The sequence below is a fragment of the Schistocerca serialis genome, chromosome 3, assembly GCF_023864345.2.
Source record: "Schistocerca serialis cubense isolate TAMUIC-IGC-003099 chromosome 3, iqSchSeri2.2, whole genome shotgun sequence".
Lineage (NCBI taxonomy): Eukaryota > Metazoa > Arthropoda > Insecta > Orthoptera > Acrididae > Schistocerca > Schistocerca serialis.
Window position 1 is genome coordinate 190,108,520 of NC_064640.1, and position 14,600 is coordinate 190,123,119.

General features: G+C 37.1%; 1 protein-coding gene across 2 annotated transcripts in view; it reads right to left on the reverse strand.

The window, feature by feature from the left end:
• The window catches only part of LOC126469895 (uncharacterized), a 485,688-nt gene that overhangs the window by 167,432 nt on the left and 303,656 nt on the right, over positions 1–14,600 (reverse strand). For both annotated transcript variants that reach the window (XM_050097238.1, XM_050097237.1), the window contains exon 15: positions 10,575–10,696. In XM_050097238.1, the coding sequence (XP_049953195.1) occupies positions 10,575–10,696 (122 nt within the window). The remainder of the gene's footprint in view (positions 1–10,574; positions 10,697–14,600) is intronic.

Here is a 14,600-nt window from a genome sequence, read left to right on the forward strand (position 1 = left end):
CACACCACATATAACATCATCATCATCTTGGACAGTTTCCAGCCACTGGCTGGGTCTGTCGGGAACACAAGCCTCTCCATCGTGTTCTGTCTTTCCACCATTCCCCCTCTTCCACCTTCGTCCAGTTCTCTCCTCTTCTCGTCACACATTCCTTCACTCCCTTCACCCATCTATCTATCTATGGGCCTCTTCCCCTCCAGTTGCAGATCAAACATCCTCGTTGGAATTCTTCCCTCATCCATGCTCTTCATGTGTCCATACCACTGCAGTCTTGATTTTTCTATCCTGTCCTGTACTGGTTCCTCCTTTAGTCTTTCCCTCACATACACATTTCGCAATCTGTCTCGTCTTGTTACACTCAACCTGCTCCTCTGGAACTTCATTTCACTAGCTTGTATTCTACTTTTGTCGCTTTTGTGCATTACCCATGTCTCACTTCCGTATGCCAATATGGGGACAAAGTAGGTTCGATATATAATTCCCTTGGATTTCTGTGGCACCTCCTTGCTCCAAATAAGCCCCCTAATGCATTTGAAGAACTGCCCTGCTTTTCTGCACCTTTCATTTATTTCCATTGCGTTTGCCCCCTTACTTTCAATCAAGCTTCCCAGGTACTTGAAGTTCTCTACCACTTGTAGTTTTTCCCCTCCACAAGTTATATCCACTTTTGGCCTATTCTTCTTCCTTGTTGTGACAATTATTTCACTTTTCTTTGCAGAGAAATGCATTCCATATTGTGCTGCCATTGCCTCTCATACATCTAACTGCTCTTGCACCTCCTTCTCGCAATTTCCCCATAATATCAGGTCATCGGCAAAAAGCACTGCTTTCATTTTATGATCTCCAATTGCATCTGATACTTGCTGTAGGATTTCATCCATAACAATAATAAACAATAAAGGCGAAAGTGCACTTCCCTGTCGCAACCCATTTTCCAGCTTGAACCATGCAGTACGTTCCCTCCCCACTTTCACACAACTCTCACTTCCCTCATACATTTTTCTGACTTTTCGTGTTACCTCTTCATCTATCCCTTTTGCGTTCAGCACATCCCAGAGCTTGTCCCTATAGATACTGTCATACGCCTTCTCAATATCTAAAAAGGCCATGATTAAGTCCTTCCCGTACTCATAGTGCCTTTCCTGCAGTTGCCTTACCGCAAATATGAGTTCCGTTGTTGATGTTCCCGGTCTGAAACCATACTGCTCCTCTTGCAGTCTTCTTTCAATGCTGCTTCTTATTCTCTTCTCCAGGACCACATATAACACTAACTGCAAATTTTTGTGCATGAAAACTTTATCTTTGCTTGATGAATTACCTCAAAAAATAATCCCATACGACATTATGGAGTGAAAGTAAGCATAGTATGCCAGATCTTTCATTTTAATATCCCCTATGTCTGACAGAATTCGCATTGCAAATAGAGATTTGTTTAGATGCTTCAGCAGTTCTGTGGTGTGCTCCTCCCAGCTGAATTTATTATCAAGATGTAATACCAAGAATTTTACACTGTCCACTTCTCCTACCTGCTTCTCATCATATGTTAGGCACATACTCATGGGTCATCCCTTACAACTTCTGAACTTCATGTAGCGCGTTTTTTCAAAGTTTAATGACAAAGAATTGGCTAGGAACCAGTGATTAATGTCCACAAATATTTTATTAGATGATCTTTCTAAGACTACATTGATTTGCTATTTATTGCAATGTTTGTATTATTGGCAAACAAACTTGGCATCTGGTAATGTTACTGATGAAGGGTCATTGATACACACAAGGAAAATGTAGGGGCCCTAAGATGGAACCTTGTGGCACCCCACCCCACATGTAATTACTTCCCAGTTGGATGATGCCTGATAGCTTAATACATATCTCTTTCCTAATAACACCCTTTGTTTCCTGCCAGCATTTCCTGTTACACCATAATATTCTAAGTTACTTAAAAAGATATTGTGATTTACACAGTCTAATGAATTAAGTACATTTTCACTGTAACTGTAGATAGCCTTCTCAATACCAGAACCCTTTAGAAATCCAAACTGACTTTGGCATTATGTTATTTGTGGTAAGATGGTTATAAAGCTGCTTGCACATTACTTTTTCTAAACTTTTTAGGAATGCTGGCCAAAGTGAAATTGGACAGAAATTTGAAGCTATTTTTTTATCTCCCTTCTTAAATAGTGGCTTAACTTCAGCATATTTCAACCATTCAGGAAATATTCCACTGATAAAAGACTGGTTACAGAGATAGCTTAATGTGTCACTTAACTCATAATAACATTCTTTAATTAACTTTGTTGATATTTCATCATACCCACTAGATGTTTTTTATTTTAAAGATTTTATGATGGACATTACTTCTGCTGGGGAAGTTGGGTGAAATTCATATTATGGAAGTTACTTGCAACGTGTGGTCTGAGGTATCCCAGGGCAGCACCTACAGAATCTGACAGCCCCATGTTTTCAGTAACAGTCATAAAATGTTTGTTAAAAAGTCACATCTGTCACCAGTGTATCATTTACTCTTAATGCTATTAGCCCCTCTTCATATCTGGTTCTACTGGTCTCCTCCTTCACTATATCCCATATTGTCTTTATTTTTTTATCTGATATGACTATCTTTTCCTTGTAATATATTTGCTTTGATGTCCATATTACAGTCTTCAATATTTTGCAGTATGTCTTGTATTGTGCTGTAGCATCAACATCAGAAATGTTTCAGATTGACAGATATAGTTTTCTTTTTGTTTTACAAGGTATCTCTATTCCTTGAGTAATTCATGGCTTCTTTGTAGACTTTGCTCTTTCCTTGGTTAATTTTGGGGGAAAACAGTGTTCATATACGGTAAGCACTTTATTAGCATAATTGTTATATTTTTCATTCATGCCATGAGAACTGTAATTATCACTCCAGTGAATGTTTCTGAGGAGTGTCCTAACATAATCAATTTTGACTTATTGATTACCCTCTTGAGTTCCGATTTAACAGATTTTGTATCCTGTTCAGTATTAAAATTTAACAGAAGGAACTGCATGTCATGGTCTGAGAGGCCATTGACTATTGGTTTTGTAATATAATTTTGTTCATTGGACTTTTCTATAAAGATATTATCAATGGCTGTTTGTGAGCAATTGGATACACTAGTTGGGACCTTAACAGTGGTAATTAAGTTGAATGATAGTGTTACTAACTCAAATAAGTTCTTATCGGGAGAGTCTTTAAGGAAACCTAAATTGAAGTCACAGAAACCGCTATTTCTTTGTTTTTGGTTGTTAAATGGGCCAGTTCAGCTTCAAGGTGGTTTATGAATAAAGCTATCTGCAGGTGCTTGATATACACTTCATACTTTGAAGGATTTTTTATGAAATTCTACTTCTGTCGCACATGCTTCCATGTGCTGTTCTAGGCAAAATTTATGAATGTCTATGTTCTTAAATTTATGACAGTTCCTGATGAATGTGGCAACTCCTTCTTTCTCCATTTCTGCTCTATCTACAAAAGCAAGACCCTAACCTAAATCCTGTAACACTTTAAAGTTCTATACCAGTGGTCACATGATGTTCAGAGAGGCAAATTATGCCGGCTGGGATTGAGGACTCTAATTCATCTATGCAGATTGGATCCAAATTGGACATTCTGGTGGCTGCTTTCAACCAGTTATGGCATGAACCATCTCCTCTACCTCTTTTTTTTCTGGCACTAAAATTAACATTTTTCCATTACCACCTTGACTGGCTGTTAACCTCGCAGGCAGACTCAGGTGTGTCCATATGTATTACACATAAAATAATATACATAATTGAAGTTGTATTACTTCTTTTATTATGAAAACTCCTCAGATGGCCACATCCCTGACTATCCTGACCAGGAGCCACTCTGACCCTATACATTCTTACAGTATGTGTTTGTGTACCATACATATGTCATACATCAGCATTTAAAAAAAAAACATCAATTGTGCAGACTTATTTTATCTAATAACTTTCTTCAAAAATTACATGAATCATTTTAAAATATATCATCAAAGAAAGAAAAAAGAGTATATACTAATTTTACAAAAATCAATTTCCATAGAGTAAATAGCTGTACATCTGCTATACTCTAATTGCATTTGGCTTTTTTTTTTAAAGCTGTAAGGTAATAGAAATCTTATTTAAAACAGCTTTCATTTAATTATGAAGTATGTTTAATAAATTCCACCATGATGAGAAACATTATGAAATTAGAATGAACAAAGAAATAGTTTATAATCACAAAAAAGATGTTTTAAACTGTACCTAATCGCTACATTAACAACTGTTATTAATGTAATGTTAGTATGCTTGTATGATTAATGAAGTATATTATCTATACTTAATACATGATCAATGGCTATTTAAATAAAGAGACAATCTACAAGAAAGCTACTATTTTTCTGGATACATTAAAGGTAAACAGAAGTTGCCAATGGCTAACACATCACACCCATGTATTATTTTTGGGAAACTTACTGTACAACATATTCAAAAGTTAGACATCAGCTCCTCCAAATATTCTTGATTATTGGACAGAAAATGAACATTATGGAGATTAGCATATTTGTCATCAATTTAGAGTTCGACATAGTCTTCATATGAACAGTTTGTTAGCATAAACTAGTTTCTTTGTTTTAAATTATTTATAAGAGTAATAATGCATACTGCAAACATAGCAGAACCTAGATGCTTCAATAGCAATGAGATTAATGATTAAAGTTGTGATCTCTCTCTAGTCCCAAAAACTTAACATTTTCTACTTCTTGCATTTTTTTTTAATATTATTTTTATAGAATGTGGAGTTCTATGAGAAATACTGAACTGTGTGTACTGAGTCTTCAGTGGTAATTCTTTTGCCTTCAACCATGGGTTGATGTTTCCAACTATTTCATTGGGTGCTTTTTTGGTAAATGGGCTGGTCCAGATAAAATATAAACAAAGGACCTGTTGTGTCTCCTACCCCATAATATTTTTAACTATTGCATTAGGGTATTACAGTCGAAACAATTGCTACTTCACAAAATATTCCCAATGGTAATCATTATTGTTTCTAGTGTGTGATCTGTCAAAGGAAATATAGCCTGTTCAGTTGACAGTCCTTTTCAAAATCCAAACTGTTTGCTACTGAGTCTGGTTTCCTGTACAAAATGTTTTTAGAGTATATTAAACATTATCTTCTCAAAAATTTATGAAAATACTGGCAGTAATGAAATGGGTCAATAATTCTTTACTACTGTTTTGTCTTCTTTTTGTGGACAGACTTGACAATAGTAAGTTTCAGTCTCTCTGGGAAAGTATTACTGAGGAATGATTCATTCAATACATAACTCAGTGTACTGCTAAGGTCAGCTGAGCAACTATTTATTTAATCATAAGCTCTTGAACATTTATTTTTAAGAGACTTGATAACACTGAAAACTTCTTTTGGAGATGTAGGATGAAGATGTACTTTATCAAACTTGTTTTGCAAGGTCGTTCTTAGGAACTGTAAATGATCTGTGAAGGAAGTGTTCAAATCTAAATTATCTGCTACTGACAGAAAAATAGTAAATGTTAAGTTTTGTTTCTGAAATAATCTAGGTGGGTTTTAATAGAAAATGAGGGAAAACTTTCCACACTTAAAAGCTGTCTTACAAAAATGGATCCAGGATAAACCTTATTTAAACAATACCTAATCTTCTTCTTCTTGGCGCCACTTGTAGTGCATCGGCTGCTCACAGGTGGCATTCCCTTGCTTCTTGAACCACCTCTTCAAAGTTGTTGATGCCAGTCCATGTCTTGATATTCTGTGACCATGATTGCTTCCTTTTACCTGGTGGGCACTTTCCTTCTATTCTGCCTTCTAGAATTAATTGCAGAAGTTCATATTTCTTTCCTCTCATAATGTGCCCCAGGTACAATGTCCTTCTTCTTTTAATTATCCCTATTAGTTCTCTATCCATCCCAACTCTACGCAGCACTTCAGCATTGCTCGCTTTCTCAATCCATGATATTTTTAGTAATCAGCACAAGAACCACATTTCTGTTGCTTCCAATCTCTTTACAGAAACTGCTTTAATTAACCGAGTTTCCAGTCCATAGAGTAGGACAGGGATAACATAGCATTGTACCACCCTTATTTTGAAATGGAGCTGCATGTCTGTGCTGTGTATATTGGCACATTTTGTAGCTTTTGGAATGTTTCTTTGGCAATCCCACGGCGAATCTTAATTTCCTCACCACAGTCAAGTTTCAAGTTCATCAGAGATCTTAGATATTTAAATTTGGTTTCTTTCTTGATTTTATTACCATTTCATTTCATTTTCATTTCATTTCATTTTATTATCTTCCTGTATATCATTCACATGATGTAGGAATTGTCACAACAAAGTTATCATACTAGTACAAGTACTACAGACATAATAATGGAATATCACTTTCAAGACATTTTTTTAAAAGTACAAGTTTAGACATACAAATTAAAATTTTTGGCAATAAATTTACACACAATCAAAGTACTCATCTACGTCATAGAAAGTTTTGCTTAAAAGGTAATTTTTAAGTTCAGTCTTAAATTTTACTTCATCTATTATTGCCTTCATGTACACTGGCAGAGCATTGTAGAGTTTTATTCCAAAATAACTTACATGCTTTTGGGTTTGTGTTGTCCTTACCCTTTCTACATACAAATTCTTACGAGTTCTAGTATTATAATTATGGCAGTCCTCATTTGTACGTAGATTTTTCATATGTGCTCTTGTACACAGAATGCTTTTAAAAATATACAGTGATGGTATTGTGAGTATTTGCAGTTCTTTGAAAAGGGGCCTACAATGAGTTCTTGGAGAGTTATGTGTTATGATTCGTACAGCTCTTTTCTGAAATTTAAAGATATCTGTTAAGCTTGATTTAGTTTTACCCCAGAACACTATGCCATAAGACACGATGGACTGAAAGTAAGCAAAATACACTAGTCTAGTACAGTCTGTGCTGCATACTCTAGATAATATCCTCAATGCAAAACATGCTGAATTGAGCCTGTGGGGTAAGTACTTGAGATGGTCTTTCCAGCTTAAGTTTTGATCAATGTGCATGCCCAAAAACTTTGTGGATTGTACACTCTCTATCTTCTTATCCATTAGTTTTAACTGGAGGTCCATATCTTGAGTTGCTTTGCCATACTGTATATAATTTGTTTTACTTAGATTAAGTGTTAACTCATTAGCATTAAACCAATGTTGAATATATTTCAGGACTATATCAGTTGTGGTGGTTAATGATTTTTTATCATCACTTATAATTATGCTAGTGTCATCTGCGAACAACATTATTTTGGTAGAAATATTAGGATTTTTTATGTCATTTATATAAAGCAAGAATAATAAAGGACCGAGAACACTGCCCTGTGGGACACCTATTTCCAATTTCTTTGCATCTGAGACCCACTTGATTTTCTGATTTTTATGCTCTGCGATGATTTCTACCACCTGAGTTCTATCTTGAAGGTAAGATTCAAACCACTGCTTCACAACTCCCCTTACACCTATTGCCTCCATCTTGTTTAACAGAATTTTGTGATTTACTGTATCAAAAGCTTTAGATAAATCTAAGTTAATTCCCACTACACATTTAGGGACTCGTTTTGACCTGGGGTTCTTTCAATTGACATCCATTTAGTTGTCTTGGCATTTATTGACACCAAAATACTGACCAGCTTGATCTATTTCCATATTTTCTGTAGCTTGGCTATGGATGGTGCTAACGAAGCTGTGCCATCAATATACTCTAAGTTCCATTACCGTAAGTTCCATTACCTATTAACAATACCTATTAAAACAAAAAAAAATCCTCATTTTTGACTGAATATAAATGTTATCTGTAATTTCTGTGTTCTGTGCTAGTACTGAAGTTGAGTTGCAGTTTGCCATTTCGTAAATAATGTGTAGACAATTTCCTACACACATTTTGGGCAAGCTTACAAATTGGACAGTACCATAGTTAGTCACAGATTGTCACAGTCAGTCAGTTAGTTACTGTTAGGAAATGCAAGTCTGAGGAACCTGTGTCAATCTGTGAAAACTTGCCATTCATGAAAGTGGATCTGTGGAGACTCAGTTAAGATTTATGTACATTATAATCATGAAACTTTAAATGAAGAATGTGCTACATTTAACTGAAAGAGGGTCACAGCCAGTTTATTAAAACAAATGTCTGTTGAATGTACTTTAAATATCTGCAATACTGCCTAGTTCAAGACTGCCAGGAGAGAAGACCAGTGAACACACACTAAATGAACTGTGTGTGTTAAATTCTGAAGCATCCAGAGAGATAACAAACTGATGTGGTTCAGGCACATTGATAAGATTCTGTTCTGTCAGCCTTGCACTTGGTAATCTCTTTCACTGTAGACAGGATAGCTAGTGTAATTTTCATACATTCTCTCTAAATTATCCTACAACATAATCTTTGGGGCACTGCAGCTATGAAGAAAAATTTTTACTTTGCAGACATATGCAGTAATAATATTAGGTATAGTTGATAACTGTACATCTTGCACAAGCCTCTTCACAAGCCTCAAGATCCTTATACTCATTTACTCCATAGTAGTATTTTTGGTTGATAATAATACTGAATACAAGGTGAACTAGAAAATTCAGAACCACAACTGTAGAGTTAAATATTATTTCCATGTGACCTGCAGCACTATCTAAGATTCAGAAAAGGGAGTGTTATTTATTGGTGTGAAAATCTTTAATAGGTTGCCAACAGAAATCAAACAGGAAATTGGAAATCTGCAGCTATTAAAAAATAAAGTAAGTGGGTACCTTATTAGCCACTTCCATAATTTATCAGATTAAATATGCTTGAAGTTGTATATCCCATTAAACATTAAAGTATGTATTACGCTTCAAATTTCCCAGTATGTAACAAATGATGGCAATCTCTGAAATCAGTAAAATTACTTTGAATTTTGTGCAATAGTTTACTTAAGTAGCCTTCAGGGCCCACTTTTATCTGTGAATGTCTAACTTGACTCATTGAGTATCACTGGCAGCTCTTATTCATGAAGTGATTTGAGAAACACAATGTGAATGAATGAATCACTAAATGGATACCTTTTTCAAAGTCAGAAGATACCCACAAATCTACACCTGAGTACTTCCCAATGTACCACATATTAGTGTATCTTCCCACTCCATTTAAATATCGAGCAGGGAAAGAACAACTACTTAAATGCTTCTGAGCATGCCGTAATTAGTTTGATATCTATTTGCTGTCCCTAAGGTAAATGTAAATGTCGTGTGACTAGGGCCTCCTGTCGGGTAGATCGTTCACCGGGTGTAGCTCTTTCAATTTGATGCCACTTCAGTGACTTGTGTGTCGATGGGGATGAAATGATGAGGATTAGGACAACACAACACCCAGTCCCTGAGCAGAGAAAATCTTTGACCCAGCTGGGAATCGAACCTGGGCCCTTAGGAGTGACATTCTGTCACGTTGACCACTCAGCTACTGGGGGCAGACATCCCTAAGGTGGCTGTAGTATATTCTAAGATTCCTCACTTCATACTGGTTTCTGCAACTTTGTAAGTAGGAATAACAATAAATAAAATAGCCTTGGGCTGCAGTTATGGTGTTACAGATCTTATTACACGATCAGTTTCAAGTCACATGCCTCATCATCAGATGCACCTGTGCACAGTTACCATTTCTTGGCATGGATTATCCATATCTTCATTATCCATCATTGGTATTGGTGGGTGTGCAGCCATACACAGTAATAATAATAAATAAAATAGCCTCAGGCTGTATGATTCATTTTGAGTCCATGCCAAGAAATGGTAATAGTGCATAGTTGCTTCGGCATGAAGATGTCCACCTCGAAGTGTCATCAAATACAGATTTTACAGTGGTTCTGAGATACTGCCCTGTGAGTCAAACTAACTAGTGATCATTTTGTGTGAGCAGTCTCATTCGGAATGGGTCCAACACACTTGAGTAATATTCTAGAATGGTTCACATAAGTCTTTTGTAACCAGTCTCTTTGTAGACTAATCAATTTCCCAGTATTCTGTCAATGAAATTAAGTCTTTCACCTCCTTTACCCATTATAGACCCAATGTGATAATTCCATTTCATATTCCTACAAATTGTTACATCCTACTCGGATTATCAATAGGTTCAAACTAAGACATATTTATGCTTAACCTAGCTGTACCATAGACACTTTTACAATGTTTGAAAATTTAGCTATGCACATTTTACTTGAAGTAAGAATTAAATAAGATTTTTGTACAGAATATTTCTTAACGTGATAAAAATATAGCTCAAAGTGCTTATGCACTGTTACTATTTATATGCATCTTATGATTTACTTGTCAACATCTGGTTTAATTTTTATCACTCAATATGTACATCCACCTAGGAGGCTCTTAAAATAACTTTTATGTGACAATAACAAGATAGATGCCCCAAGGATGAGAGAGGAGTAACAATACAATGAAGTAATACAATATCAATTGATATGTGACTAGCACTAGTAGCATTAGTCTTAAAGAAATACTAGTAAGTGTACTCACGTGGTGCACATTGATTTTCCAAATAATCAGAGTCACCATTCACTATGAATGCTTGTGGCTGAGTATAACGATCTTCACAACTTAGTCGGCACTCTTTCCTTAGATAATTATATGTGATCGATCTGTGAAAAATGAATGGGGCATGTAAATTGTGTCATTTGATTTTAAAAATGGTTTACAGCTTTACTGTGACATTACTGTTAACAAATAACTGTCCAAACAAAAAATCAAACAATGGGAACTCTAGGTAGGAATATCAACAATGCAGGAAAAGATAGATTGCTGCTTACTGTAAAAATGACATTTTAAGTTGCTGACAAGCACAATTAAAAGACACTTACACAAAGATTTTGGCCACAGCCTTCATCAGAAAAGAGAAACACACACCATTCAAACACACAAGCAAGCACACCTCACGCACACAACAGCCAACTCCGGCAGCTTGGACCAGAATGCCAGACACTTGACCAAGTGTGTGTGAGCTTTACTTTGTGAATTTGTGTGTGTATGTTGTCTATTTCAGAAGAAGGCATTCTGGCTGAAAGCTAAAGTGTTTAGTAGTCTTTTTGTAGTGCCTGTCTGTGACTCAACATTTTCCTTTTAGGTGAGTAGCAATCTATCCTTTTCATAATATTGTCATTTTTCCATCCTGGATTTTCCAAGGTTGAGAGTCATAGGCACATGAAACTGAGACAGCATTTTGGTGACCTAGTACACTGGTAACTAAAAGATGAAGCACACAAAACAGAGTTTATATGTTTTACACTGGGATAAGGTGCGTGGCATTCCTCCCCTCCCATGAGAAGTGATTTTGTGGCATTAGGAGTGGCTGTCGAAAAAGTTATCATCTGCAACAATATGTTGAAAAGGAAAGCTGCTGCTCACCATACAGCAGAGATGCTGAGTCAAGATTGGCACAACAAAAAGACTGTCACAAATAAAGCTTTCGGCATGTAGGGCCTTCATCAAAAATAGACCACACACACACACATACACACACACACACACACACACACACACACAGACACACACAGACAAAACTCACACACACATTACCACAGTCTCAGGCAACTGTTGCCACACTGCGAGCAGCACCAGTGCATGTTGGGAGTGGCGACTAGGTTGATGTCACCTCCCTTTATGCTAACATCCCTGATGCCCATCGCCTTACCACTACTGAACACTACCTTTTCCAATGCCCGATGGATTCCAAACTGACAACCAGCTTCCTAGTTGCCATGACCAAGTATATCCTCACCTGCAATTACTTCTCCTTTAAAGACATTACCAACAAACAAATGTGAGGTACGGCTATGGGCATCCACATGGCACCATCCTAAGTCAACCTATTCATGGACCACATAGGGGAATCCTTTCTACACACCCAGAATACTAAACCCCTCACCTGGCTCAGATTCATTGATGACATCTTTGTGATCTGGACAGAAGGTGAGGCCATCCTATCCACATTCCTCCAGAACCTCAACAACTTCTCCCCCATTTGCTTCACCTGGTCCTACTCAACCCAACAACCCACCTACCTAGATGTTGACCTTCACCTCAAAGATGGCTACATCAGTACCTCCGTCCATATCAAACCTACCAACGACCAGCAATACCTCCCACCACCACCTTCTCCAGTCTGATCACAAACATCAAAGGCAGGGCAACCTGTCAAACCAGTCACGTGATCTACTAGCTAAGCTGCAACCACTGTGTGGGCATGATAACCAACAAATTGTCTGTACGCATGAATGGCCACTGACAAACTGTGGCCAAGAAACAAGTGGACCACCCGGTTGCTGAGCATGCTGCCGAACATGACATCCTTCATTTCAATGACTGCTTCACAGCCTGTGCCATATGGATCCTTCCCACCAACACCAGCTTTTCTGAAATGTGCAGGTGGGAATTCTCTTAGCAATATATCCTACGTTCTCATAACCCTCCTGGCATCAACTTTCATTAGTCATTGTCCTCACCCATCCAACCTCCCTGTTTCCATTCCAGCACTATACAGACCTCATTCCACTATCGCACCCAGTCTTTTTACTTCTCTCCTTTTCTGCTACCCCCTCTCCCCACCTCTACCCTGCCGCCCGTCTAATCTCCTGACTGCACATACCTGCCCTACCCTCTCCACCTCATCCCTACGTGCTCCACAGCACAATTGCACTGTGCACCGCCCCTATTCTAGTATCCCTTCCCCTTACCACCCGAGCCTCCTCCTTAACCCCACCCAGTCGCTATTCCCATCATGCACTGGTGCTGCTGCTCACAGTGTGGCTACAGTTGCCTGAGACTGCAGTCATGTGTGTGTGTGTGTGTGTGTGTGTGTGTGTGTGTGTGTGTGTGTGTGTGTGCTATCTGCAACTCAGCATCTCTGCCATATAGAGAGCAGCAACTTTCCTTCTCATAATATTGTTACATTCCATCCTGGATTTTCCACCGTTTGAAGTCCTCATCTGTGACATTCCGAGGTATTTGTATTGGGGAACAGCTCAGATATGTGGCGAACCAGTTATAAGAGTTATACTTACATGTTCATGAAATAATTTAGCACCTTGACAAAAATGTTAATCATGAATGAGAAAGTTGTAGGAGGAGTGTTTCACATGGAAAAGATCACATCATTGGAAGAAGTCCAAACTAGAATTTCTGAATTGTATCTTGATTAACCAACTGTTAAGTAACATCCTTTTTCTTTGCAAGCTGGTGTATGAACACATTAGTCATTTAAAGTAACATCTGTCTTCCATAACACATTTTCTGGATGTTGGATTGACAGATGTAGTCCAAGTTCCTGGTCTTTTAGGCCTCTGGCCTTACATTCATGGACTTTTTTGTCTCATGGGTTAAGTTAAAAATTGCATGCATCAAATTTCTTCCAAAGATGTTAATGATTCACAAGCCATGATCATCACTGCAGTTGCCTCTGTTCATGGAATCACTGCAATGAACATGAACAGGGTAGGAGTACAAGTCGGACAGTTGAAATGCCAAAACATAACTGAAGTAGAAACATCTTTCTGTGTTAGTGTATTAGCTCAGTCACATCTCATTCCATCACACCTATTATAAGTCATGTTAGCGTCTAGTAATATTGTAAAATACACCCTGGGACACATTTTGTATATATTTCTTAAATGTGTGATTTTGGAAATAATATCAGAAATGAAGAATACAAAATACCAAACAGAAAAAGGCACTGGCAACAATGTGGGATCTCCACCAGCATATATTACATAAAGCATTGTGGTCGGGAGGCTGTAGTCTGGCTCCACATGCTGCTTACGTTGAAACAGCTTTGCAGGGCATGATGTCATTGGGCAATGACAGCAGTATTGCTGCCAAATGCACACCTTCATTACCAGGCCTAGTATTTTTCATTCTCTTCTTCATCATTTATTGATAATCTGTGGTGCACTTCACTAGAAATTGTTTTTGTTCATTTTGTGAACTCACTAAATCATTTATTGATTAAACTGCACCCATGTGTGTCATATTATGTTGCCGCTAAGGATAATAACTCTTGATATAGAGCTGAATGTGTAGTTTACCATCAGTTTCCAAAATGTATGGAGCTTCAATGTAAATGGCTATGTTGTAAAAATGAGAAGACAAAATTAATGTCAATTACGCAAGTATCTGTTTCAAACATAAACTGAATTATTAATTTTAGCTACCAGTAAGTTTTAATCAAAGGTCAGGGATATGCAGAAAAAGATAGGTTATTGTATCGAATAGAAATGCTTCAGTGGAAGAAATTAATGTTTGTATTGTAAAGCATCAGTGAATAGGTTAAATTTAATATATGAAGTGTTTGATAACAAAACAAATTGCACAATACCATATAGATGTCTGAAAATTGTCAGCAATTAATGTGAGCATTCCTTTCAGTAATGATTTAATAAGTATATATAGCATTCCTCAAGCAAAGTTCATCAGACTATCATTTCATTTAGAACAAACAAACACAATAAAAGGAAACAATAGTAAATGTCTATGCAATTAATAATGAGTTCT